Below are 26,363 nucleotides of genomic sequence, written 5' to 3'. Positions count from 1 at the left end.
CCCAATTACCTTCTAAATCCGGCCCGCGGACGGTCTGGGAATCAGATTGTTTTTACATGAGTAGAATGTGCCCTTTTATTTAAAATGCATCTCTGGGTTATTTGTGGGGCATAGGAATTTGTTCATTTTTTTTTTTCCAAAATGCTGTCCGGCCCACCACATGGTCTGAGGGACGGTGGACCGCCCCACGGCTGAAAATGGTTGCTGACCCCTGGTCTAGCACACTCTTGTCTGCTGGCAGCAGCTCTCTTATGGCAGGCGTAGAGAATTTCAGGACTCCTGCCCAGGTCACACACACCCTGCATTATCTCCTTCACATCTTCCTTGGGTGTTTTTGCCTGGCTGGAAAGTGTCCTTGAACCCCCATAATACTTTTTTGCTTGCCTGGATGGAAGAGAGTGAGTTCCCCCAATAACTCCTTTATTCAGCGTTCACTCTCAGTTTGTTTATGGGGAGAGCTATATGACGATGAACGTTCATTCTGGTTTGCTTGAATAGTGCTTGCGCTTCTCTTCCTGTTTAATCATTTGTTTCCCCCACATTTCTCACTGTATCGCCCCATCACTTTGCAAACCACAAACTCTGTTGCCTTTTTTTTAATATAAAGTGGATTTGATGTGCTAGGGTGACAGTTTTCCAGTCCAATTTAGCTGTGCAAACCTTACGTTCCAGTATGCGGTTGAATGCCTCACACAAATTGGTAGCAGTCTCTTAAGCACCCAGGAGGGTGAATGAATGTGCGTAGAAATTCGCCCACTGCACAGAGGTAACATTTGCATGAATTGCCCTCCTCAGCTTTGCCTCCAGCCCCTTCCACCAATGGCATGTGGCTGCCCAGAAGGATAGCTCAGTTGGCTAGAATATGGTGCTGATAACACCAAGGTTGCAGGTTCGATGCCATTACGGAACAGGTGCATATTCCTGCATTGCATGGGCTTGGACCAGATGATCCTCAGGGTCTCTTCCAACTCTACAGTTCCTTGACATGCCATCCTCTAGCTGGAAGAGGTTCCCCACCACCAGCCCACTGCACACTTTAGGATCTCAGATCTTCCCCATCACCTGCTCCTCTGATCCTTTTAATGGGCAACACCAGGGTTCAAACCTGATTCCATTTGCATGTAAAACATGTGCTTCCCCACTTAGTCAATGCCTCTCCCCTGCTAACTTCCTATCCTGTGTTGTCATAAGGATCTGATAATCAAACTGACTGTGCGGCGGAAATTCTAAACACCCGCTTTACTGTGTGGCCAGCTTTTAATGTACATTGAATTCAGCACAGAAGTTCTGTGTTTTCGGTGGCTTAACCCCTCCGGTTTATAGTTTGTGCCTTCTTATTGTAAGCTACCTTCAGGAGGTAGCAAGTGTTAAACAGCATGGCAGCAGAGGCCACAAATGAGGCTGGAGCTCCCCGCTGACGGTTCCCGCTTTCCAAATTTAGCATCCGCCTTGAGAGCTGTGACAGTGGACCCCAAGCTACTAGCTTGTGCCCAGCTCCTGACCACAGCAGAGGAATTTTAATTGGGTCTCTCCTGACTCCAGGCAGTGATTAAAACAGAGGAAGAACCCACTGATCTTGCTCCTCCTTCTCTCCTCTGTAGTGTTAATGAGGCAAAAAGCCACTGGCTGTGAATAAAGACAGAGCAGAGCGGCATACGCAGGGTAGGAGAGATCAAAAGCCCATCTTTTGCCAGCGAGAAGAGAACGTATTTATTTGCCCTGGAAGGCTGGGGAGAGAAGCTGCTGCATGGCACTGCTGCATGCGCACACATACACGTACGGCACTGTACAAGCTGCAGTGTGTTGCAGTGGCATCCCTCCCTTCAGAGCATCTTGCATTAGGGAGCCAGAAATATCACCAAATCTAGCTAGTGGCAAAAGCCAAACCTGTGTGTACAGTCATACATCGGGTTGGATGTGCTTCAGGTTGAGCACTTTCAGGTTGCGCTCTGTGGCAACCCGGAAGTAACGGAATGCATTACTTTCGGGTTTCACCACTCGCACATGCGCAGACACTCAAAATGATGTCATGCGTGGAAGTGGCAAAACACGACCCGCACAGACTTGCTGTCGTGTCTTACATTCCATTCAGGATGCGAACGGGGCTCCGGAACAGATCCCATTCACATCCCGAGGTACCACTGTATATTCTGCGTGCATATATACAGTGGTACCTCGGCTTAAGAACTTAATTTGTTCCGGAGGTCTGTTCTTAACCTGAAGCACCATTTTAGCTAATGGGGCCTCCTGCTGCTGCCGTGCCGTCAGAGCATGATTTCTGTTCTCATCCTGAAGCAAAGTTTTTAACCTGAGGTACTATTTATGGGTTAGCGGAGTCTGTAACCTGAAGCGTCTGTAACCTGAAGCATATGTAACCCGAGGTACCACTGTATATATAGTTAAACCTGCACCCTTGTGGGACATCTTTGGGAGAAGAAAGGGCTAGGGAGTAAACCCTACACAAATCTGGCGTGGAGTCCTTAAGACAGTTCAATGGTGCCTTGTACGCCTCCTTCCGGCAACTCGTGCAGCTAAGCTGGTGCCAAATGTATTGCTCTGAATTCCTTTGGACCACATCAGCGAGGCTGAGAAGGGGGTCACGTCTGGGCAGCCCAGGAACTGCATATACAGTGGTGCCCCGCAAGACGAACGCCTCGCAAGACGAAAAACCCGCTAGACGAAAGGGTTTTTCCGTTTTGGAGGCGCTTCGCAAAACAAATTTCCCTATGGGCTTCCTTTGCAAGACGAAAGCCCATAGGGAAATCTCCAGGACAGCGGGGAAGCGCAGCGCGTCTTCCCCACTGTCCTCGGACCTCCTCCGAAGGCTGGCGGTGGGGCGGAGAGACCTTCTCCCCGCGCCAGCCTTCGGATGGCTGTCCTGAAGACTTGCGGTGGGAGGAGGGTTTTCCTTCCCACCGCCAACATTCAGAATGCTGTTCTGAATGTTGGCGGTGGGAAGGAAAAACCCTCCTCCCTCCGCAAGCCCCGGGAACAGAGGAGAAGCGCTGCGCGCCTTCCCCTCTGTTCCCGGACCTGTCCTGAAGGCTTGCGGTGGGGAGAAAAGCCCTTCTCCGCACCGCCAGCCTGGCAAGCGGTCTCCATAGGAACGCATTAATTGATTTTCAATGCATTCCTATGGGAAACCGTGCTTCGCAAGACGAAAAACTCGCAAGAAGAAAAAACTTGCGGAACAAATTAATTTCGTCTTGCGAGGCACCACTGTACACTTGCCCAGGCTTCCACCCTGGAGAGATCCCTACATAGTTTGACTTCATCCCTGGAGGCACATTCTCTCTCTCCCTCGAGACAGACAGGTGCCAACAACATTTTTTTTAAAAAAGAGAACTCCCTGCCAGAGAATAGTGAATTCTGCAACCTGAATAAATTATTCGAACGAAGTCAAATCTGCATCCTTCCACTTTCCTTTTCGGAGAAGGGCAAAGAACTGTTTAATGTGCTGAAGCCCTCTTGTCCCTTGAGTGCTCAGCACACCCTGCCCCACTCAACAGCTTCTGAGATTTCTCCATGTGTTTCCCCACGCACACAGAAGCACATCTTCACAACCGTATAGGCTGGAAATTGCAACGATTCTCAGAACCGCCAAGCGGGGGGCTGGGAACTGAAGCTGGAATATCACAAACAGCAACTCAGAAATGGCTTTGTCAGAAGACTTAGAGTTTTTCAGGCCCTGCTTCTGATTGTCTTAGAAGCATTTGTCTGGTCTCGGTGGATGTTTGCTAGATCCAGGGCACGGGGCCATAATAATAATAATAATAATAATAATAATAATAATAATAATAATAATAATAAATTTATTTATACCCCGCCCATCTGGTTGAGTTACCCCAGCCACTCTGGGTGGCTCCCAATTGAGTGTTAAAAACAATACAGCATTAAATATTTAAAACTTCCCTAAACAGGGCTGCCTTCAGATGCCTTTTAAAAATAGGATAGGCTGCTTATTTCCTTGACATCTGATGGGAGGGCGTTCCACAGGGCGGGTGCCACTACCGAGAAGGCCCTCTGTCTGGTTCCCTGTAACCTTGCAATGAGGGAACCGCCAGAAGGCCCTCGGAGCTGGATCTCAGGTAAAAAGCTGCATATGATATGCTCCTTTTTATATGTAGTTGCAGATTTCATTTACCTCTTGAAAAGAAAACCACCTTGAAAGCAAAGGGTTAAAAAGAAACTTTAAAAAGGGAGAAAGGGCAGGAGATCCAACCTGTCCTTGTCGATCCCTGTAAGGAAATATGCTGCACTGGGCCCTGAGGCTGATAGAGTGAAGCTGCTGTCAAAATCTCTCAGTCCTAGACTTCTTCTGCAGGGAAGCTGTCTTGGCCCATCTTCTGACTTGGACACTGAAAAGCCCTAGCCTCAACAAGGAAATACGCTTTTCAAGTATGCAGAAAGGACAGTTGTCACCTTTCTTTTCAGTAATTTGCAGCACCGAGTTCACGCTTCAATTTCAGACGTAGCCATGACAGTGTTCCCTTCTGTGTTTTGATGCCTACCCACCCAGAGAGAGTGCGCATGGCCCAAAGTCAAAGTCCTGCTTCTCTGTGCAGAGAACATGGTTCTTCATAACGATGCCAATAAAAATCAAAGGAGCCGTTGCACAACTGCATTATTTTAAGTCCCTCACCCCCTACTGCCACAATAACAAGGAATAGGGCCATATAGCGTCCATAAATATATTTGTCGGGGAGTGGGGGGAGGGGAACTACACAGAAAATTTAGGAAAGCCTATGCCATGAAATTTCACATTCGCTGTGTTGGCATCCCACAAAAATATAACTGTCCCCCAAGAAAACAGTGACGCAGCTGCCTGTGATTTCTCCTGCAAAATGTTGAGTAATACGTGAAAGGAGGAAAGGGGTTGGGAGAGAGGGATTGGGCTGTTGCTCACGTCCATTCCATGCCACAGCCGGTCTTACCGGATGTCGAAAGAGTTTGGCCAGGGGTGGCTTGGTGCAAGCTGGCTAGGCCTGATGGAAGTTGTATTCCAAAATATGTGGGAGAGTTTCCAGCTTAGAGAAGGCTGCTTCTGAGGTACTGCAGTCCCTCACGTTTAATATCTGTGGTCTTGCTAGCATTTCACCTTTTCCAGCCCGGATCATAACTGAATAGCTCAGCTGGTTAGAGCGTGGTGCTGATAACGCCCAGGTTGCAGGTTCAATCCCTGTATGGGGCAGCTGCCTATTCCTGGGGTTTTGGACTCTATGATCCACGGGGTCCCTTCCAACTCTGCAATTCTGTGATTCTATAACCAGCCTCCCTCTCTCCGCAGATGGCTCTCCTACCTCTTGCTCTTCATCCTGGACTTGGTGATCTGCCTTATTGCCTGCCTGGGCCTAGCAAAGCACTCCAAATGTCTGCTTATTGTGTGAGTATAGGACTCTTGCACTTGGGTTAGTTGACCGGAGCAGGCATTTTGTCTCTCTCACGCTTCCTTAATGCAATCTATAGTTTTCTTGTTTGTTAAGGTTCATATTTTGTTTCAGGTCGTTTTTACTTCATTATGTATCGTATTGTTTCATGTTGGGGCCCTGCTCTGGGATTGATTTTACCGGAGAGCCGGGCTATAAATCACCGGAATGAATATATAAACCACCACATGGCCCGTTAAGTCTGCATAGTTGTCCCTAGGCTCATTTTGGGCGCTGCTTCCACAGTCCTTACCCGCTCTGCCTCCATTCTGCGTCTGTAAAATAGGTGCAGTCGCAACCTGCTTTACAGATACGTTGTAAGGCTGAGGGCAGCGAGGACCAGAAGCCACTCATCGCGTTAAGTGCTGTGTACATAAGTGGTGGAGTTCCTGTCTCGACGCCTTCTCAGCGAGCTCCGCTTCTGTCCACTGACTGTTTTGCCTTTTGTCCACAGGATTCTGTGCTGTGGGCTTTTCACACTCATTCTCAGCTGGTCTTCCTTTGCGGCAGATGTGTCGGGAGCGGTGGTAAGCACAAAACCTGGGACGTAGCTTCCCGCTTCTTCTCTCCTCCCTTGTGTTATATATCTGAGGTTGCTTTAAGAGCTGGAACGATATCTGTGTGCCTTGTGATGGCTTGTGCTTTGTTTTTGTGCTCCCTTCCTGGATAACTTGGTAGCTCTGGCTGGTGAAAACCTGCCTAACCCGAGCTTCCCAGCGTGTGAGCTGCTGAAGCCTTCTGATTTTTGGATGCATATACTGTATTTTTCGCTCTATAGGACACACCCGACCATAGGACACACCTTGTTTTAGAGGGGGAGAACGGGGGGGGGAATCTCCCCCTCTCTGTGCAGCGCCCCTTCAGCGAAGCGGCAGGAAAAATGGAGCCCCTTCCATTTCTCCTCCCGCTTAGCTGAAGGGGCACTTACCCTTCAGCGAAAGGAACCCAAAGCCTCCAGAGTGCAGCGGGAGCTCCCGCTGCGCTCCGGAGGCTTCAGGCGGCTATCCTTAAAGCCTCCGGAGCGCGGTGGGAGCACTCCCGCTGTGCTCCGGAGGCTTCGCTTTGCTATCGCTGAAGCCAAGGAGCCTGAATTCGCTCCATAAGATGCACACACATTTCCCCTTAATTTTTGAAGGGGAAAATGTGCATCTTATAGAGCGAAAAATACGGTAAGCCAGGGCAAACATTTGGTCCTCTCACTATGCCTACCGCAGTCCTTTTTGTAGTTTCGTTTCGTTTCCTGAGGAACGACACCTCTTAATAGCAACAACATCCTTTTATTTGTATCCTGCTTTCCCATACTTAAAAATGATGTTCGAGGCGGCTGACAGCATAAAAAGATGAACATCATTAAAAACGTAAGAGTAGCCGTAAACAATAAACAAAACACATCGAAAAGTATGCTAACTACCAAATAGAAATTGTCATGTAAAACGTAAGATTTAAATATAAAGATACAAAGAATTCATATCCACAACAGCAACTAAAACCCCTAAACAAGACCCCAACCCAAGAGTCTGTTCAGCAGCCTCAGACTTTTGTAGCTGGAGTCAGTCAGGGCTCCTTTTTAGTAGCTGGAGTCAGTCAGGCCAGGTGGGAAAAGGCCTGCAAGTCAGGGAGCAGCTCTTCCAGGACTCACAGCCAAGATGCCCTTAGTTCCATTTTCATTTATCACAAACATGTACTGGGATTCCCACTGCCAGCCTGATAGGGAGTACGAAAGGGGTCAGTTATTAAAATGCAATAAGTGATTTTGAGTAAGCTTCCCTAAGTTGTCCAACTGCTCAGATTCAGTCTGCATGATTCCATTTTGATTTGGCACAGGGCAGTCATTGCTGTCAGGCTCATGGATTTGCCAGCCCCCTTTCAAAAGCTCTCATTATGTGTTGTTCAGGTAGGATTTGGGTTTAGCATATCTTCTGCTGGTGGTTCAGGGGAGGCTGGTACCCGGTTCCTTTTCTGTTATTTACAAACTGGTTTTTACTTTTGTGTGTGTGTGTGTGTGTGTGTGTGTGTGTGTGTGTTACTGCTACTGCTGGCTCCCCCCTTTTTTTTGGTGTTTCAGATTTGCTTTGTGAGTGCAATATGAACGAAAGGCAAGGTGGAAATGCCTTAAATTTAAAAAGTCAAAAATAGTTCCATTTTTCTCCAGCACTGGAGGCAGGAGGTGTTTTACAAGCCTCTTTGTTGATCTGCTCTTATTAACCACCCCAAAAGGTTGGTATTGTGGCTGAGAGGCCACCAGAAGCACCTCACACTTGCGCGTGCGCACACACACACACACTCGCACACTCGCACATATGTATGAATGCTGTAGATAACAGGAGAGGAATTGGAAGGGTAATATAGAAATCAAATGTACTTTCATAGAAAGTGCTAAAGTCTTAAAAGCAGGTGCCTATTCTATGGGCAGGGTGGACTAAAAAATCAATGATTTTTAAAAATAAAATTTTAAAAAATTGGATTTTTAAAATAAAATGCTTTTGGAGGAAAAATCTTTCTAAAGATAGTTTTCTATTTAAGTTGCATTTTAGTCCAAAGGCTATTCATCAGGAAATAAGGATTTAAGTTTTTCATGTGTGCTAAAACTCAGTCTAAGGTTAAATTATTATTATTATTATTATTATTATTATTATTATTTATTTATTTATTTATTTATTTATACCCCGCCCATCTGGGCGGCTTCCATAGAAACCAAAAATACAGTAAAATATCACACGTTAAAAACTTCCCTGAACAGGGCTGCCTTAAGATGTCTTCTGAATGTCAGGTAGTTGTTTATCGCTTTGACATCTGCTGGAAGGGCGTTCCACAGGGCGGGCGCCACTACCGAGAAGGCCCTCTGCCTGGTTCCCTGTAGCTTTGCTTCTCGCAATGAGGGAACTGCCAGAAGACCCTCGGCGCTGGACCTCAGCGTCCGGGCAGAACAATGGGGGTGGAGACGCTCCTTCAGGTATACTGGACCGAGGCCGTTTAGGGCTTTAAAGGTCAGCACCAACACTTTGAATTGTGCTCGGAAACGTACTGGGAGCCAATGTAGGTCTTTCAAGACCACTGTTATATGGTCTCGGCGGCCGCCCCCAGTCACCAGTCTAGCTGCCGCATTCTGGATTAGTTGTAGTTTCCGAGTCACCTTCAAAGGTAGCCCCACGTAGAGTGCATTGCAGTAGTCCAAGCGGGAGATAACCAGAGCATGCACCACTCTGGCGAGACAGTCCACAGGCAGATAGGGTCTCAGCCTACGTACCAGATGGAGCTGGTAAACAGCTGCCCTGGACACAGATTTGACCTGTGCCTCCATGGACAGCTGTGAGTCCAAAATGACTCCCAGGCTGCGCACCTGGTCCTTCAGGGGCACAGTTACCCCATTCAGGATGTTGCAGGTGGTTCCGCTAAATTGTGAACCACCTGAAAAAGTCTCCTGCTGCTGTTTTCTGCAGATGCAATAGAGGCGGTGAAGAAATTCTTCTTCGCCGTCGCTATCGCCACTTGGTAGGCTCGACGTTGAGCTCTAACCTGTGTCCGGTCAGATTCGGAATGAGTTATCCACCACCGGCGCTCTAGCCGTCTCAATGATTGTTTCATTGCCCTCAGATCTGTGGAAAACCACGGGGCTGTCCGGGCTCCATGCAATCGGAGAGGGCGCTTCGGAGCCAAACAGTCAATAGACCTCGTTAACTCCACATTCCAGCGGGCCACCAGGGAATCAGCTGAAAGGCCATCAACATGGGATAAAGCATCCCCTACCACTCTCTGGAAACCATTTGGATCCATTAAGTGGCGGGGGCAGACTATCCAAATTGGTCCCACCTCCCTGCAGAGGGGATGGGTCGCAGAGAAGTCCAGTTGCACCAGGAAGTGATCTGACCATGGCACTTCTTTCGTTTCGCTTTTACTTAGTGTCAGATCACCAACATCCATAGAGGTAAACACCAGGTCCAAGGCATGTCTGCGGCTATGGGTTGGGCCAGACTTATTCAGGGACAGCCCCATGGAGGCCATGCTTTCCACGAAGTCCCGAGCGGCCCCTTGTAAGGTCGTGTCGGCATGGATGTTAAAATCCCCTAGGATGACCAAGCTAGGTGTCTCCAGGAGAACATCCGCCACGACCTGAAGCAGCTCGGGCAGGGAATCCTTGGTGCAGCGGGGAGGTCGGTACACCAAAAGGAATCCTGTACTGCCCCTATTGCCCAACTTCCAGAACATGCACTCGGATAACTGGGTCTTCCCAATAGGACGCCTGGTGCAAACTAATGACTTCCTAAAAATCACTGCAACCCCCCCCCCTCCCCGCCCACATGACCTGGGTTGCTGTGCGTAAGAGAAACCTGGTGGACAAGCAGCGGCAAGGACAGGCCCATCTGCTTCATCCAACCAAGTCTCTGTTACACATGCCAGGTGGAAGTTGGACGTGCCTTGGAAGTTGGACGTGCCTTCTCTATACTAACTGACAGTAGCCCTGCATGGTTTCAGACAGGGAGTCTTGGCCTTACCTGCAGATTCCAGGAGCTGGATCATGTAGATCAGTGGTTCTCAACCTGTGGGTCTCCAGATGTTGTTGGACTACAACTCCCATCATCCCTGGCCTTGCTAGCTAGGGGTGATGGGAGTTGTAGTTCAACAATATCTGGGGACCCAAGAAAGGCTGGTGTAGATGTTCTTCCACTGAGCTACAACCCTTCCTCCCCACCCAACCAGGTGTAGGACCTCCTCAAGTCATACTTCCAGCCATCATAGTGCCTCCCTTTTTAAAACTCTGTCTCTCATCTCATAGGGTACCAGTGACTTCTGCATGGCTCCAGATAAGTTCATCATGAACATGACGCAAAGCGACCTCAGTGCAGGTGAGATTCCTATGCTGTTTAGGTGGCGTGGGCGATGCCTCGATTGGGACAGAAGTTGGGTAAAGCGCAACAAACATTGCCGCTTGTCTCGCCTGAACCTGTTTCTGCTCTCAGATAGGCATTGCTGTCCACAGGGTATCCTTAGGGTGTACAGCTGCAGACTCTGATCGAGGGAGGCCGCCATACCTGTCTGAACAAAGGGCATCCAAGGTCACACTTGTGCTTGTATTGGAACAGACTTTTGGCTTTTAAAATATTCATAATAATAAAAATAATTTATTATTTATACCCTGCCCAACTGGCTGGGTTTCCCCAGCCACTCTGGGCAGCTTCCAACAGAATATTAAAATACAATAACCTATTAAACATTAAAAGCTTCCCTAAACAGGGCTGCCTTCAGATGTCTTCTAAAAGTCTGGTAGTTGTTGTTCTCTTTGACATCTGGTGGGAGGGCGTTCCACAGGGCGGGTGACACTACCGAGAAGGCCCTCTGCCTGGTTCCCTGACAACTTGGCTTCTTGCAGTGAGGGAACTGCCAGAAGGCCCTCGGTGCTAGACCTCAGTGTCTGGGCAGAACGATGGGGGTGGAGACGCTCCTTCAGATATACTGGACTGAGGCCGTTTAGGGTTTTAAAGGTCAGCACCAACACTTTGAATTGTGCTCGGAAACGTACTGGGAGCCAGTGTAGGTCTTTCAGACTGGTGTTGTGGTCTCGCCGGCTGCTCCCAGTCACCAGTCTAGCTTTTAAAATATTCAGCTTAGTTCAGGAAGGAAGCTCCAATCCCTGGACCTCCAGGGACATAGTAGCTTTATTTTCGTAGCTGATAAAACATGCCAGGGCTGTCAAAACCTCCCCAGTTGCCTCTGGCCCACAATAAATGCGGAATCTGTCTCTTTGCAATCAGAAGTGGACATGAAACGAGAACCAAGGAGCATGTTGTGGCCTGTCAACAGTTCTAAGACTCTCAATGCATCTGTCTCTCTCCTTGGTGGTTGGGATATTTTGAAACAAGTTCCTTTCATGTAAAATCCAAATAATAAATTACACAGTTTGGGCAGTTTTGAATAAACCTGAGCTTTGATTGCAGTGTTTGGAAGTTTTGTTGGGATTTTGCTTAAATGTTTTGCATAAATTTGGAGTGATGAAGAAGAGGTGGAATGATGGTCTGTTCAGTAGTGGTACAAAAACGTTGTATAGGCCATTTATTGCTCTTGGACACTGTGTCAAAAGCTCTCTTGTGTTGTATTTGCTGAAGACTTGTTGTTTTTCAGAAATTGCGGGCACAACTTCACTCCAATCCCCCCGCCTTTTTAGGACAAAACTACACATACGGGGGGGGGGGGGCATTTACATGGGAAAATCAGTGCAAGAAGCATTAACATCCCACTCCCACCCCTTTGCCAATTATGCTCTGCAAATGACACAGTCACACTAATGGGTAGACAGGCATTCAGGGAACTACATTTGTTAGCATAATGTTCAATATAACTGTTTTTTAACTGTTACACTTTTTAATTTGCTTGTTTTATTACATATTTTAATTAAGGGCGTTTTAATGCCCCAGTGGATTTGTTGCTGTGTATTTTAATTACGCATTGATTTTTATAGTTGTAAACTGCTTAGAAGCCATTTTGGCATATTAAGCAGTATACAAACTAATAAACAGTAAGAAATAATAGTCGCCCGTAATTAAAGCTGGAATTCTTACAGAATCATGCCTCCATAGCAAATTCTGTGCTGTGGGGCACCAGGAATATGCACATCCTGGCCTTGTTTTCCTTTGTATCCTGGGCTTGGCAGCTCTTTAGTCAGACCCAAGGCTTTCCTGCAGCACCTCCCTTCGAAACAGTATTATGCAGAGTCAGTGTTGTGAAAGGGAGACAATTCTTTATGGCTCTATCTGAGCCACAAGAGGGTTTGTTGCGTTCCAAGCAGCCAGATTCCCAGATAGGAGATGTGCTCAAGTTGGGTTGGGCTAATAGGGGTGCCACTGTCCCATTGACCTATGACCCTCTTCTTTGCAGAGATCGTACGGTACTACCTGTATTGCAGCCAGAGTCTGACCAACCCCTTTCAGCAGGTAAGAAATGTGGGTACCCTGATGATAGGAACTCCCTGATAGTATGTCTTCAGTCTACCTGTAGTGGAAAGATCTAACAGACTTAAATTACAGGAGGGTGGACTGTAGCTGAACATTGGAAGGAAACTTCCTTGTCAGTAAGAGCAGTTTGGCAATGGAACCAATTATCTAGAGGGGTAACCATGTTGATGGTTTCCATGCAGAGGCTGTTTGAGGCTGTTCTTAACTCTAGATTTATTGCATTGAGCTAGATAGCCCACAGGGCTTCCTTCCAACTTTGCAAGAGATAGCTGCACCCTCATTCTATGAATGAACTTCCCATCACACCGGAAGCTAAGTTTTGCAGAGTGGGGAGTTAGATTTATGGGTGCCAGACCTCTCCAATAAAAGGAGTTTTCCTTGCCTGAACTTGGGAATTGCCTCACAAGTTCAGTCCCTGTTGTGGAACCCATCCCTAGGGCTTCCCAAAATCTGGTAATCTTCATGGAGAAGAGGAAAAGGAGAAGCCATAAAATGCTTCTAAGAGCCTATAGGTCAAACCACCCAGGCTTCGCAGTGGGTTGGGGTGTGGAAGAGAGAGGCTAAAGTTTTGCCATGTAAGGACAGGGGGCTGACTGGCTCCCAGGATTTGGAAGAAGCTGGTCGTGTCGACTTGTAAAGCGGTGAAGACTTAGAACTTGTGGCCCTCTGTGTGAAAGCTTGGCTCATGCATTTTGTACTACATTCTCTCTTTGCAGGCCTTGACCATCTACCAGCGTTCTCTCACGACCATGCAGATCCAGATCCAAGGCCTCATGCAGTTTGCTCTCCCTCTTTTCCCTACAGCCGAGGTAAACAGCACAGTGCTGGGTTGTCTTAACGAATCAGGGCTGCGCTAAGCCATTTTGTGGAGCCTTCCATGTCAACGTATATTGCGTAGAACTGGGCTGAAGCAGATTTGTACTTTTCGTTTGCGAGATTAGTTCTTGGCAAGGACCAGGCTGGCAATGGGGGGGGGGGGCGACACAAATTGAACATGGAAGTTGTTAGGTTCTCTCCTGGAGAGGCTCGAGGGTATGGCAAGCGACAGAAAAGATGTTGAATGTAGGGCAAAAAGGTTGAGGCAAGAGACGAGTGGAGAGTGTATTAACTTATGGTCTGTGTTTGTGGTTTGGGAGCTGCACGGCCAGGGAAAAAACAATGCTGTCCAGGGTTGTAAAGACTGCAGAGAGAATAATTGGGTGCACTCTTCCCACCTTAGATCAAATCTATGCTGTCAGGTGCCATAAGAAAGCTGCAGAGATAGCGCAGGATAGTGCGCACCCCGGAAATGATCTCTTTCAGCTTCTGCCTTCTGGAAGAAGGTATAGGGTTATAAAGACCAGGACTAGCCGCCTGAGAAACAGTTTCTACCCAAATGCAATTCTGGTTTTAAACGCAGTATAAGGAGTCTCTATAGTATATTGTATTTAAAAATGGAGTTTCAGGGTTTTTAGGGGTTTTTGAATGTCTTATGTAGATTTTTCAATTTCATTGTTCTGTATGGGACAATGACAATAAAGGTATCATATTGAGCGCTCTGGGCAGCAGATGGAAGCCATTTTCAGAACACAGAGAAACTGCAGAGCAGCAAGAATGAGTCAAGCTAGGAGCAGCCTGATCACTGCTCAGCACCTCTTGAACAAGTCATAACCAGGGGGATACATTTAGGAACTAATGGTTGGCAGTTTGGTTCCTGAACCAGGTAAACTTCTTAGTTGCCTTCCAGACCAGGGTTCCAGCCTGATGGTTTGTGACACAAGCCCTATTCAAGCGTTTTCCCTCACACAAATAAGTTGCTTGAAAAGGAGAGTGGGGGCTGGCCCCATTCATCCACCCACAGTCCATCTGTTATGGAGCAGTGTGTTTGTGTGTTTGTGTGTGTGTGTGTGTGTGTGTGTGTAGAAAGGAGCCTTGCACATAGTTAGAACGGACCAGTTTGGGGCTCCCCCTTCCGGCCCTGCGTTTTGGGAAGTGTATCCAGCTTCATAGGGCTGCTAGGCCATGTTGCAGCTTCACGGTAGCCATGCTCCTTTTCCTGCCGCAAATTTGTCTCTGCTTCCTCCTCCTCCTCCTTGCCAACCCTCACCGCCTTTGCTGCAGAGAGATCTGCTAGGCATACAGCAGCTACTGAACAAATCCGAGGGCAGCCTCCACCAGCTGACCGCCATGTTGGACTGCCGGGGCTTACACAAGGTGAGCAGCGCAAGGCACGGCGTGCTGGGAGGTGTGGAGGAGGCAGTGTTCTGTGGATTGGGGCCTGTTGGCACACAAGGAATTGAGATGTTTCTGCTCCCTTTCCCATCAAATTAAAGGACTACCTGGATGCCTTGATTGGGATCTGCTACGATGGGGTGGAAGGCTTGCTGTACCTCATTCTTTTCTCCCTCTTGGCTGCCGTGTCCTTCTCCACCGTCATCTGTGCCGTGCCACGTGCCTGGAAGCATTTAGCCAGCAGGTAAAATGGAAGAGGGTCTGCCAGGAGCACACATGGGTATGCTGGAGACAGAATTGCCCATTGCGGAGGGTGATTTTAAATGGGGATGAATGCAATGGCAACAATGGGTGCTGTCGCTCTGTATGCTTGCTGCCTCTAAGCCAGGAACTGTATAACCAGGATCAAGGACTTCGTTCTCTCCCTCACCACAAGTTGGAGCTGTGCAGATTTGATGGTTCCTGTCAAAGAGCCTGCAGAGGCATCCCAAATACCACCCAATGAAGCAGGAGTAGAGAACCTGTGGGGATTTCCAGATGTTGCTAGACTGCAACTCATATCTTCTTGACCATTGGCCATTCTGAATGGGTCTGGTGTGAGTCCAGCAACATCTGATGGTCCACAGGTGTCTACAACTCATGTCTTCTTGACCATTGGCCAGTAGAGGTTGAGTTGGTGCCTCAGTCCTGTGTTAATTTATTCTCTTTTCCTTCTGACTAGGGACCGGGATTATGACGACATTGATGAAGAAGACCCCTTCAATCCACAGGCCCGACGAATTGCTGCCCACAACCCCAGCCGGGGACAGCTCCGTAGTTTCTGCAGCTACAGCAGCAGCCTGGGTAGCCAGACCAGCCTGCAGCCTCCAGCACAGACCATCTCCAACGCGCCAGTATCAGAGTACATGTGAGTACAAGATGCCTGGGGTACCAAACATCAGCACTGAGGCTCCTGTCTGGGTCTGTAGAATTCTCAAGGTCACTGCAGGGATTGGCTAACCTTTTCGGGTGGCCCAGTATGCTCAGGAGTGCCTTCCATCCTCTGTTCTCCATCCTCCGATACCATCTATCCCTGCTGGGATTCATGCTGACTTTTCATATTTGCTTCCATCTTTCCATCCCTCTTTTGAGAACCGCTGTGTTTCTCCATCCCACCCTCTCGACAGCTGGCAACTCAATAGCCCTTCTATACTTGATCCCTTGGACAGATGTTCCCAACCGCCCAATGGGTGAGCCGTCTCTGGCTCACTGAAAGATACAGAGAAACAAAAGCCTTGCTTTTTGGAAGAAGTGTTTTTAAAGAGAAGCCTATAGACACAGACCCTGAAATGCTAATGCAGTCATACCTTGGATCATAAATGCCTTAGTACTTGGACGTTTTGGCTCCCAAACACCGCAAACCCAGAATTGATTGTTCCGGTTTGCGAACGTTCTTTGGAACCCGAATGTCCGACGGGGCTTCCGCAGCTTCCAATTGGCTGCAGGAACTTCCTGCAGCCAATCAGAAGCCGCGCTTTGGTTTCCAAATGTTTAGGACAGGCACCCCCAAACTCGGCCCTCCAGATGTTTTGGGACTACAACTCCCATCATCCCTAGCTAACAGGACCAGTGGTCAGGGATGGTGGGAGTTGTAGTCCCAAAACATCTGGAGTGCCGAGTTTGGGGGTGCCTGGTTTAGGAAGTCAAATGGACTTCTGAAACTGATTCCGTTCAACTTCCAAGGTACGACTGTATCTTGAGAAGGTTGGATTTAACACAGTCTCTTGTCTTCTGTACTGTGTTAGCGTCTAAATTTGTATCCTCTTTTACCATGATATGGTCTTTTTCCCCACTTACTTTTATTTTTGGAAGTTCGTCATCCAGCAAGCGAGAAACATGTGGCTTCTCTGTTTCAAAACAGCTCGATTTGATGCGAGGAGCCTTGCCCACTTAGCTCCTCCTTGCTTCTTCTGCCTGATTCATTTGTTTTCCTCAGTTTTCATTCCTGGTAGATTGGAAGGAAATGATGAAGGAATGGCAATAAACGAGGTTCAGGTTCATACTTTGCAAAAGAAGGCACGCATGACTACTCCCAGCCTTTCCACGCACCTCTGGTAATGTTTAGTTAAAACAACATGTATCCTGGTACCATTTTTCTGTCCTCAGAGGGCAGTAGCCAGCGAAGTGTTGTTTGGGTGGAGGAACTCTGAGGACATCTTTAGCTAAACATTACAAAGAGGGAAGGCATCGGTTGGCAGTCATTTGGACCTCCAGTCAGCTGTTGAAGCTTTGTTATTAGAGTTGTATGCTGGCAATCTTTCCCCATCATTGGGCAGATCTAACACTGGATTGCCGTAACCTGAGTTGCTCTTGATTGATAGTTTTGAAGGAGGGGGGAAACAGTCCTGCTAGAATGGCTATTTGAAAAGTTTTAGAAGAGCGTCTGTTTTCCTAGATGGAAGAGTATGTGTTGCCTGCATTTTCCGCCATGTCTCAAAACACGCATTGCATCCAGTATATATATCTTAGTCTTTTCTAAATAATGAATGATGTCACGTGACTGAAGAAGCCTCCGTCGCTCTTTCCTACAGGAAAGGGAAGCAGGGAGATCAGCTGTTTGGCCACTTCCTTGGTCTTGGCACTCAAAAGTGCCTGAGCCAGGAGTGTTGCTACAGCGGGGAGCAAAGGCCCAGAATGATTTTGAGAGAGAATGAATTGGTAGGGTGACCTGGGTTCACTAGGCAGGATAAGAATTTAAGTAACCTTAAATTATTTTGGGAGGCAATGAATGGGAGCAGTCGATGGGTAATTCAGGTGATACAGAGCACGATCTGTTGCGAAGTTAATTGAGGGTAAATGAATTGAAGAGGAACTAATTTGGGGTGATCTGGGGTGGGGTGAAAATTAATTGGAAAGATTTGCCTGGAAGGGCAAATTTGCTTGCCCTCTGTGACATTTAATTCTACATTTGCATCTGTGCATATAAATTAGCTTACGCAAATTTGTAGCTTTCGGCCCGTGCCTTGAATCTTTTAAGTGCCTAGCAATGCCCCAGGCCTGAGATGAGCAGCACCCAAATGAGCCACAACTTTCGAGCCAACATTGGAGCCTGGCAGGGGAGGTCATTGTACGACCCTTGGAAAGACCCCCACTCATTTTCATAGCTCCAAGGTTAGGAGGAAGGCTGAGGCTTGTCTCTGCTCACCGGATGACGGCAGCACGCTTGTCACGACGAGTGCAGTGAGTGAAAATGTGGAAAGATCATTAAAGTCCAGTTGAAGTTGCAGGATTTGAATCTTTAATTTAAAATAAAGTACATGTTTCGGAACAACGTTTTAAGTGTTTGCTAGTTTTGAAACAATTGTGCCAAAACGCTTCCTTGTTACATGTGCCCAGTGCTTCTTAAGTGGGGGTGGGGAGTAAGAGATTTTTATTTCCTGCATGTGTTTCCCAAATAATAACCCCAATAAGCAGTCCTTAGCCAGCTGTTCCACATCTGGGACAAGTGGGAGCTGATTCACGCGCCCTGTTTCTAGCATGCAACAACACGAAGTCCTTGCATGGAACATTCCCTCCTAAGACTTACCTTACCTCTTGTAAGTCTCCATGTACAAGGAGATAGGAACCTGGGGACAAGGTTTTCAAACAAGTAGTTTCCCAATGGGCCTTCAGAGATCGGTACAGTCTCGTGAATGGACTGTGGCACAATAGTGCATGCATAGCTGCATGTGGTAGAATCGCTCGTGTACTGCCTCCTGAGCTGCTGGCTTGTTTTGAGTAAATCTTCATCAGGTTAGCACAGAGTTACCATTCCTTCTCTTTGCTTGGGTAAGACTTGAGAATTGCTAGGCCCAGAGGTGGGCAGGAAGTGGATTGCATCCCATTTTTATCTATCGCTGGCTGACTTCGAGTAGACCAATGGAAGTGTGTTTCCTCCTGTCATGTGGAGAGAAAAACACACCCACCCATTAATTCATTGCTCTAGTCTCTTTCTAGCCTGCCCCTCACTTCTGCCAGCATCTCTCACTGAGGTAAACGGGTACCTCTAGAAAATGGAGGAGCTTCTTGCCAGCATGACTCCTTTCTGCTTCATAAGTTCCACCTATAAAGGGCAGAGCTGTGGAAAGATCCATGTATTGTGTCGGCTGGTACATTCCTCTATTCCTCACTCCTTGTTGTGGTGTGAGGTAAAGTAAAAGGGAAGATATTAGTCTTCTAGAAATCATAGAGGTCAACCGACTGAAATTCCCAGGTGTCAAAAAGTGTTATTTAAGTATGCCACGACTGCAGCCCATGTTTTCCTAGGCCAAAAATGGAAAACAAGCGAGGTCCCAAACAAGGAAGAGTGGCAACTTCAGTTGACAGAATATGTGAAGCTTGCAGACTTAACATATAGAATAAGAGAACACAGAAGAACATACGTTTAGAAAAGATTGGAAAATGCTTATTGAGTATATGGGAAATAACTGTGTGCTGCTGAAAACGCTGGCAGCATTAAGATAAATTCAACAGTGCAAATAAATTATGGTGGATGCAATAATGGAATACTGAATGGTATAGTTTCTGTAAAATATGCAGGGATTTATGATATGTAAAATGAACCGTGGAAAGAGAAGATGGGAAGTCATTGATATTTTAAGGATGTAAAAATGAGTAGTTTAAATTGTAAAACAGAAAATTTAATAAAAATTTATGTACAAAAAAGAAAGAAAGAAATCATAGAGGTCAACCCAACGGACTGTGGCTGACGTTCTGCCACCTCTGCACCAGGCCAGCAACATTTTTTTAGTTGAATAGATTGTCTCTGCTTCAAAGAACAGGATTGGCATTATTAAAGCTAGCATTATTAAATTGGCGTCTCTTCTTTCCCTTCTTCCTCCTCTGTCCCCTCCCCACAACTCGAGTTCGTTGCTTGTGTAGGAATGTAACGGGGATTGTTTCCTAGCCGCAGGCTCAGAACGGAGTTCGTTTCAACAGACTGCCCTCCTGATCTTAACTCCTCTCTACCTGCAGGAACCAAGCTGTGCTCTTTGGTGGGAACCCACGCTATGAAAACGTCCCACTGATTGGAAGAGGATCGCCTCCCCCCACGGTACGGTGGGCGTCGGAGGCCAAATCATTTTTATAACAGACCCTCTTTTTTATTATCATTTCCTCTGCTTTTACTAACCTCTCTATATTAAAATGCATTTTTGAAAAATATTTTTTTTAAATAAAAAAAAAACCCGGGACGAGAAAGCCTCCTGCTTTTTGTCAAACGCCAAAATAGTTTTGTTTCTGATGCTAGAGATGAGGAAAAGAAGCCCAGGGGGGAAACCTCCCCTTAATGCACACCTTTCAGGAAAAAAAGACAATCCTTAACCCAGAGATTCATATCTGCTGGAAGGTGAAAACTGCTGCAAGAAGTCCTGCTTTTTTGAGTCCGGCATTTCTTGTTCCCACAGCCGTTTTGGCACTCTCACCTTTTGGCAACACAGGGTGCAGTCCATTGAGACTGCATCCTTGTAGGCTAAGCTATGGGCAGCTTTGTAGCAATAGGGCAGAGAGCAACTCTGTGTTATAGTACTGGTACTTCGCAGCCCATGGTGTGAGGTTATATCCTGCAAACGTTTGCCAGTTTTGCCAATAGATGTCTATGACTTTGCATTACCTTTTCTATGTGTTGTATATATTAGCATGTGACACAGTGCCATAAAAAAAATAATCCCTGTGTGCATTTAAAATTGTGTTCAACTGCTCAAGTTCTAACTATCTAGAACAGGCATCCCCAACCTGCGGCCCTCCAGATGTTTTGGCCTACAACTCCCATGATCCCTAGCTAACAGGACCGGTGGTCAGGGATGATGGGAATTGTAGTCCAAAATATCTAGAGGGCCACGCCCTCCCGACTCGTGAAGGAGCCTTTTTAAAGGCTACGGATCGGGTGCCGGGGAGAAGCGTGGTGCTTTGAGTCCTCTGCCATCCCTGCCGAGCGAAGCCGCATGCCATCCGGCGGAGAGCGCTGACTTCTTCCATTGAGAATTTGGACTTTTAACAACAACCCGTGAGTAAATTGGAAATCGGGTTTAAAAGAAGAAAAATTTTTTGGATTTGAGACGAGCGGGGGGGGATCTAAAAAGGAAGTCAGTCCCCCTCCCTATTGTAGACATTTTAAAACAAGGATTGGGAAGCCAAGGCCCAAAAAGAACGGTATCTTTGCTAAAATCAAGAATTCCATGATGGGAAAGTACAAGAATTGTGCTGGAGGAAGAATTGAAGGAGAAGGAAAATGCACCCCCCTCCCTGGGAACCGGGGCGATTGAGGAGTGAGCCTGGTGAAAAGAGCCGGTGATTTTGACAGCTGTCAAAGTAGCTGTCAAAGTCGGAATTTTAAAAAGGATTTTATTACAAGGACCTTGCTGGTCAAATTTGTTACAACTTGATATAATTTGTTAAGACTTGAATACAAAATGGCGAAAATACGGAGAACAATCGGATTTTTGGAAACAAAGTTACAACAACCCCCCTAGAGGAGCTTCGGGACATTACAAAGATGGGCGTAAGCCGGGAAAAATACAACACTTCGGAATTTCACAGAACTGGTTATCTCCTGGGAAAGCTGCAAAACTGAAACTGAATCTCGTCTACAGGGTGTTTAGACTAAAAGGAGACAACAGAATACTTTACTGAAGAAGGAAGGGACTGAACGCAAGTTTTTGTTCCTGAATAACAACAACCCATGTAGAGTTACTAAACTTCTGAATAAGAAAGTTTTAGCAGCGGAACAAGAGGAAGCTGGACTATAACCTTGAAAGAACAATGGGGGGAATTTTATAATTTGACATTTTTAAAGATTTAGGAATTAATTTTTAAAAAGTAATCCTAAAAATGGGAAATAATTCTGCAAGGAGTTGGGGGAAAAATGGGATTGATGGACTTAAGACTTCCAGGCTGGAAACATAGATTGGAGGATAAGGGAAATTAAACCGGGGAAGGGGAGGGAGAATTAGAATCCAAAGGCTTGCAACTATTTTCTGAATTGGTTTTCTTTTTTCTAATATATTTCTTATTTTTTTATACTTTTATTCTGTGTGCTTTTACTTTAATGGGAAAAAAGGGGGACATTGTGGAAAGAAAAGGGGGCGGGCTATGGGGAGAGATCTTTTGCTTTTTTTTTATCAAGGGTGTTGCATAAGGTTTGTATAAATTTAAATTTGAACAATGGGGTATATAAATTGTGCTTTAAATCAGAAACAGAACTTGTGGAAACAACAATATGAAAGGGGAATACGGTAGGGGTGGGGGAAGGGGGGAGTCCCAGAAAGTGGATGTTTGAAAATAAGGTTCTGAATGTATCTTCATAATTTCTTTTCTTCTCTTTCTGTATTTTGGAAACCTCAATAAATATTATTTAAAAAAAAAAAAAAACAAAATATCTAGAGGGCCAAAGGTTGGGGAATGCCTGATCTAGAAGATGAGTATATACTCTTTGCTTGCTTTTTTCCTCCTTTTTTGTTTTTTAATAATCCTTCCATGTTTTTCTGCAAACTTGTTTCACTCTTAAGCAAAAGCTCTTTATTAAGTTTGGCATAACGTTACTTTGAAACACATCTTGCCTGCTAACTTTTGCTTTGTTTTTGCATCTCCTGTTTTGGAGCTATGTTGCCCTTCAAGAGTAAGTTGCTTATCTGTTTTCTGTTTTTTCTTGGTTTTGGGGCTGGAGTTGGCTTATTTTCCCTCCCTGGTGATTTCCCGTCACTTCCCTGTGTGCTGTACGTTTCCCCTGACCCTCATAAACATGGGAACCTCCAGAATTCAAAGTGTTCCTGTATTCTTTTGATTTGCAGTAGGTGTGTTTAGTTTAGTGGATTCCATTGGATGAAACTGGAGGTTTTCCCCAGAATGGGATAATGCAAAAAACAAAGCTTGATAGGCACCCAGAATTTCAGGCTGCTAGGGTTGAGATTTTGCATTACTGAGGCCTGCTGCATACCATACTTTTCCGTCTATATGACGCCCCCATGTATAAGACGCGCCCCTATTTTTGGGGACTCAGATTTAAGAAAATGAGGGGAGATGGCACAGAGTTGTTGAGCTTTTTGGGTGGGGATTTTTAAGGGAGGATTGCCGAAAATCGCTCAACTGCACGCATCGCGATATCCACCTCCTGTCTGTTCCTTCGCCGGCAGAAGCTGCCAATCACCCGCCCAACTGCCGGAGCATCAGCCAATCAACACCACCCATTGATGCAGCAACCAATAACATGCACAATAGCCGCTGACAGCCGCGGCATCAACCAATCAAACGTCCACCCTATGCACTATCCATGTATAAGATGACCCTCACTTTTTAGCATGATTTTTAAAGAAAAAAACATAGTCTTATACATGGAAAAGTACAGTATATTTTGGGAATGGTGTAGTAATTAGAGCAGGCATAGGCAAACTCGGTCCTCCAAATGTTTTTGGACTACAACTCCCATCATCCCTAGCTAACAGGACCAGTGGTCAGGGATGATGGGAGTTGTAGTCCCAAAATATCTGGAGGGCCGAGTTTGCCTATGCCTGAATTAGAGCAATTTTTTTAAAAAACAAAATCCTTTGATTAGTTCACAAGTCAAATGATCCCCAACTCTCAGGATGCTGAGAACCTGTGAAGTGAATAGAGTTGGTTGTTATTGTTTTGGAATAAACATTTGCCAAGCAAATGCTGCTTTAAATAGACAATCAGTAGAAGCTCTTCAAATATGATACAATGAAACATCAGTGCTGCAGTTTCATTCCGCTAGGGATTTCCCCTTGTGCTCCGTAGACCAATTCCCATGGAGTTTACTCATGCTAATCTTTTGCACGAAAAGGAGGGAGGGAAGAGTCATGACACCTTAAAAGTCTAAAAGATTTATCATGGCTTAAGTTTTTTGCAGACAAAAGTGGGGTAGAAGGAATGAAAAATGTTAAAAGGCAGGTTCCTGCATGAAGCTGCCATGTTGGAGTTCATTGGCAGGTTTGATGGCAGCAGAACGGGGCTCAATGGGGATTGGGAATGGCTTGCTCACTTACAGAAAGCAATAATCTTTCCTTACATGTTTTATGTGCATTATTCACCATCACTTGGGAGTCGATCCTCCTTACTCTGCATCTTGGACTCCTTTGACTGAATTTCCTTTGCGACTCATGCTCATAATGTGGCACTCGCATTGCATGCATGCCTTGGGCGTCTCTGGCTTCACTTTGCAATAACAACTTTCCACCATCACCATCCTCCACCTGCCAAATGAGGACAGAACTTTGTGCATGTGATGAAGCGGGCTCTGTCCCACGAGGGCTTTTGTCACTGGGAATCTGTTGGCCTTGAAGGTGCTGCAAGACACTCTCTTTTTTTCCTTGTGCAAACAGTGCCCTGCCTCTTTCTGAATTAAAGAGCTCAATTTAGAACAGAAAGGGAGGGGGAAATTGGGAAGTCCCGTTTTCAAGCAAAGCGAAAGGCACCTGAGGGCACCAAACACCTGCTCTTATGCTATCTAGACAACTTGGGTCTCCAGCTGTTTTTGGACTACAGTTCCCATCATCCCTGACCACTGGTCCTGCTACCTAGTGATGATGGGAGTTGTAGTCTAAAAACAGCTAGAGACCCAATGTGGGAAACTGAATTAGATGTACATATTGGCCAATTAGAGAAGGAATTGCATTCTAACTATAAAATCGCCACTGGAATAACTCCAAAGTAACAAAAAAAAATAATCATGCATCAGTAAAACAGTGCCTTCATTTAACAAAATTACACAATTGCCCTTTGGGCTTATTTTGCATCATCCAGTAACTCAGTTTACAGCATTGCTGCAAATTATATTTTTGTTGCAAGCAGGACACTGAGCCTCTTTGATAAGAGGTGTTCAACCAGCCACTCCAGAACGTCATTATTTCATTCACCCCAAATGTGAATAAATCAGTGATGGGGGACCGGCGGCTCTCCCATTTCATTTCATTTTTTCATTTCACTTTTAATCTGTATATCACCTTTCTATATTACTATACACCAGGTGGTTTACAAGTTGAAGAAACAACAAAGATCACATGCACCTTATAACAATCTGATCAAATACGAAATTGTCATAATAGAAACATGACTTTCAAATAAACAACTTGTATCAAATAAATTAATGTTCAACCATCCATCAGAATATAACAGTGCAAAATAAAATAAAATAAAATATCAGGAAGTAATAATTAACCAAACTCACTCTTAACAATTGCAATAAATAATTTCTAAACCGTAATCAGTAAAAAATAACAGCAAGTCACAGTGCATAAAATAACACCGTTCAAATTGAGAAGCAAAGACACAAAACTTATTGAAAAAATATCCCTGAACTCCTTTCTTCACAACTGCTTCTGCTGTTCCTAAAGTCTTGGTCTGGGAAAGCTCTATGTGTAGCTTAAACAGTAGGTGGGAACCAAGACCCTGGGCTATGCATCAGGACTGCCACCCTGATGGTAATTCAAAAAGAGCAGAAGAGCTGCACTTAGAATACAAGCGTCCGCAACATCCATTTTTTTAATCCTAAGTGACAATTCTTCCTTCTTTTTATGGGAACTATTTTTAAATTGGGTGTTTAAACATTGGTCTGTTGCAGAGGCTGGAGTTGCAAAGCTCAAGGGTGATGATGAAACTATAAGTGCAGTCAGATTAATTCAAACCCCTCCCCCACACACACACACACTCTGAACAGCCCAATTTAAATGGAATTTAAATCCCCCAATGAAAGGCTTTTGAGCTTTTTTGAGCTGCAGAAAAATAAGACTGTGAATCGTTTTCCTTAATGCTGTGATTTGGAAGACGCTCTTTTCCCTCAGCACACATTTTTCAGACCTGACACCTAAAACAAAAAAACAAAAAAAAACCACCTAGCTGTTTTCCTTAGTCTTATACTTCCAATAATACCAGAAGTGCAGGAACCCTGTCCCACAAAATAGATGGGTGAGATGCCCATATTGGTTTATCCTGTTTATTAAACAAAACTTAACTCGAGCTGGCTTTACAAAGTTCTTGAGAGGGGTTTTTTTTCCATAGGAAAGCTCAAAATGTGGCTTTATACACTGAAGACTGGTGAGATGTCACGAGTTTTCTGCTTTTCAAGCTTTAAAAACCAAAATATTTAAATGAAGGCCCAACCTCCCTAAACAACCACTAGCGCATTAAGAATAAATGCACGAGTGGTTGTATTGGGTTATAAACATCGGCTACAAAGCTGGGAAAGCACTAGTGGCAAGCCCAAAAAAGAAAAATGGTGGGTAAAAGTGGGACTCTAGAAACAAAAAGCTTTCAGAAAATAATCCTTAGGTTCCTCAGTTAAATTAAACTGGATCTCACTGTATTTTCCTGTCCATTGGGTGAGAATGGCTGCTTCAAGAACCTGGAGTTTTTGTCCTCCTTTTTTTGCCACCATAAATTTCCCTCAAACATTCTCTTCAGGAATATTTAGAAATAGACGTGTTTTTTAAAATGAGAGGAGTGTGGGAAGAGGGAGAAGTTATGGGTGATGCTTGCCTAACCAGTGGCAATTTGCCTCTTGACTTTTCACCACATTCCAGAAGCTAATGGTAGTGGATACTGTAGATAAGAGAAGAAATCCGCTGCAGGCTCTTGTGGTTTATTTGCATTTGTGTATCCTCCACTCCTTTGAGCAGCTGAGGGGTCATCTGATCATGGTTCTCTCTCCTCACCGCCACCCGATCTGCTCCAGAGGGTTGGAAGAACTCGTAGAAAAGATTTTAGAGTAGGGGGCATCATTTTCACCTGTAGTTGGAGGAAGGAATTCACC

At 45.7% G+C, this 26,363-nt stretch overlaps 1 protein-coding gene and 1 long non-coding RNA gene across 4 annotated transcripts in view; one reads left to right on the top strand and one right to left on the bottom strand.

Annotated features, from left to right (window-relative positions):
• TTYH2 (tweety family member 2) overlaps window positions 1-26,363 on the top strand; it is an 84,621-nt gene that overhangs the window by 54,063 nt on the left and 4,195 nt on the right. For 2 of the 3 annotated variants that reach the window (XM_083598799.1, XM_083598800.1), the window contains exons 5-13: window positions 5,288-5,383; window positions 5,881-5,953; window positions 10,201-10,270; window positions 12,297-12,352; window positions 13,090-13,182; window positions 14,474-14,566; window positions 14,686-14,828; window positions 15,306-15,491; window positions 19,577-19,655. In XM_083598799.1, the coding sequence (XP_083454925.1) occupies window positions 5,288-5,383; window positions 5,881-5,953; window positions 10,201-10,270; window positions 12,297-12,352; window positions 13,090-13,182; window positions 14,474-14,566; window positions 14,686-14,828; window positions 15,306-15,491; window positions 19,577-19,655 (889 nt within the window). The remainder of the gene's footprint in view (window positions 1-5,287; window positions 5,384-5,880; window positions 5,954-10,200; window positions 10,271-12,296; window positions 12,353-13,089; window positions 13,183-14,473; window positions 14,567-14,685; window positions 14,829-15,305; window positions 15,492-19,576; window positions 19,656-26,363) is intronic. The other variant, XM_083598801.1, reaches the window with a different exon arrangement.
• The window catches only part of LOC310755722, a 481,307-nt gene that overhangs the window by 451,519 nt on the left and 3,425 nt on the right, over window positions 1-26,363 (bottom strand). The gene's annotated exons all lie outside the window — the stretch shown is intronic.

Source organism: Podarcis filfolensis, assembly GCF_964270895.1.
Source record: "Podarcis filfolensis genome assembly, chromosome: 2".
NCBI classification, from domain to species: domain Eukaryota; kingdom Metazoa; phylum Chordata; class Lepidosauria; order Squamata; family Lacertidae; genus Podarcis; species Podarcis filfolensis.
The sequence above is the reverse complement of the archived record's forward strand: the minus strand, read 5'-3'. Positions and strand labels throughout refer to the sequence as shown.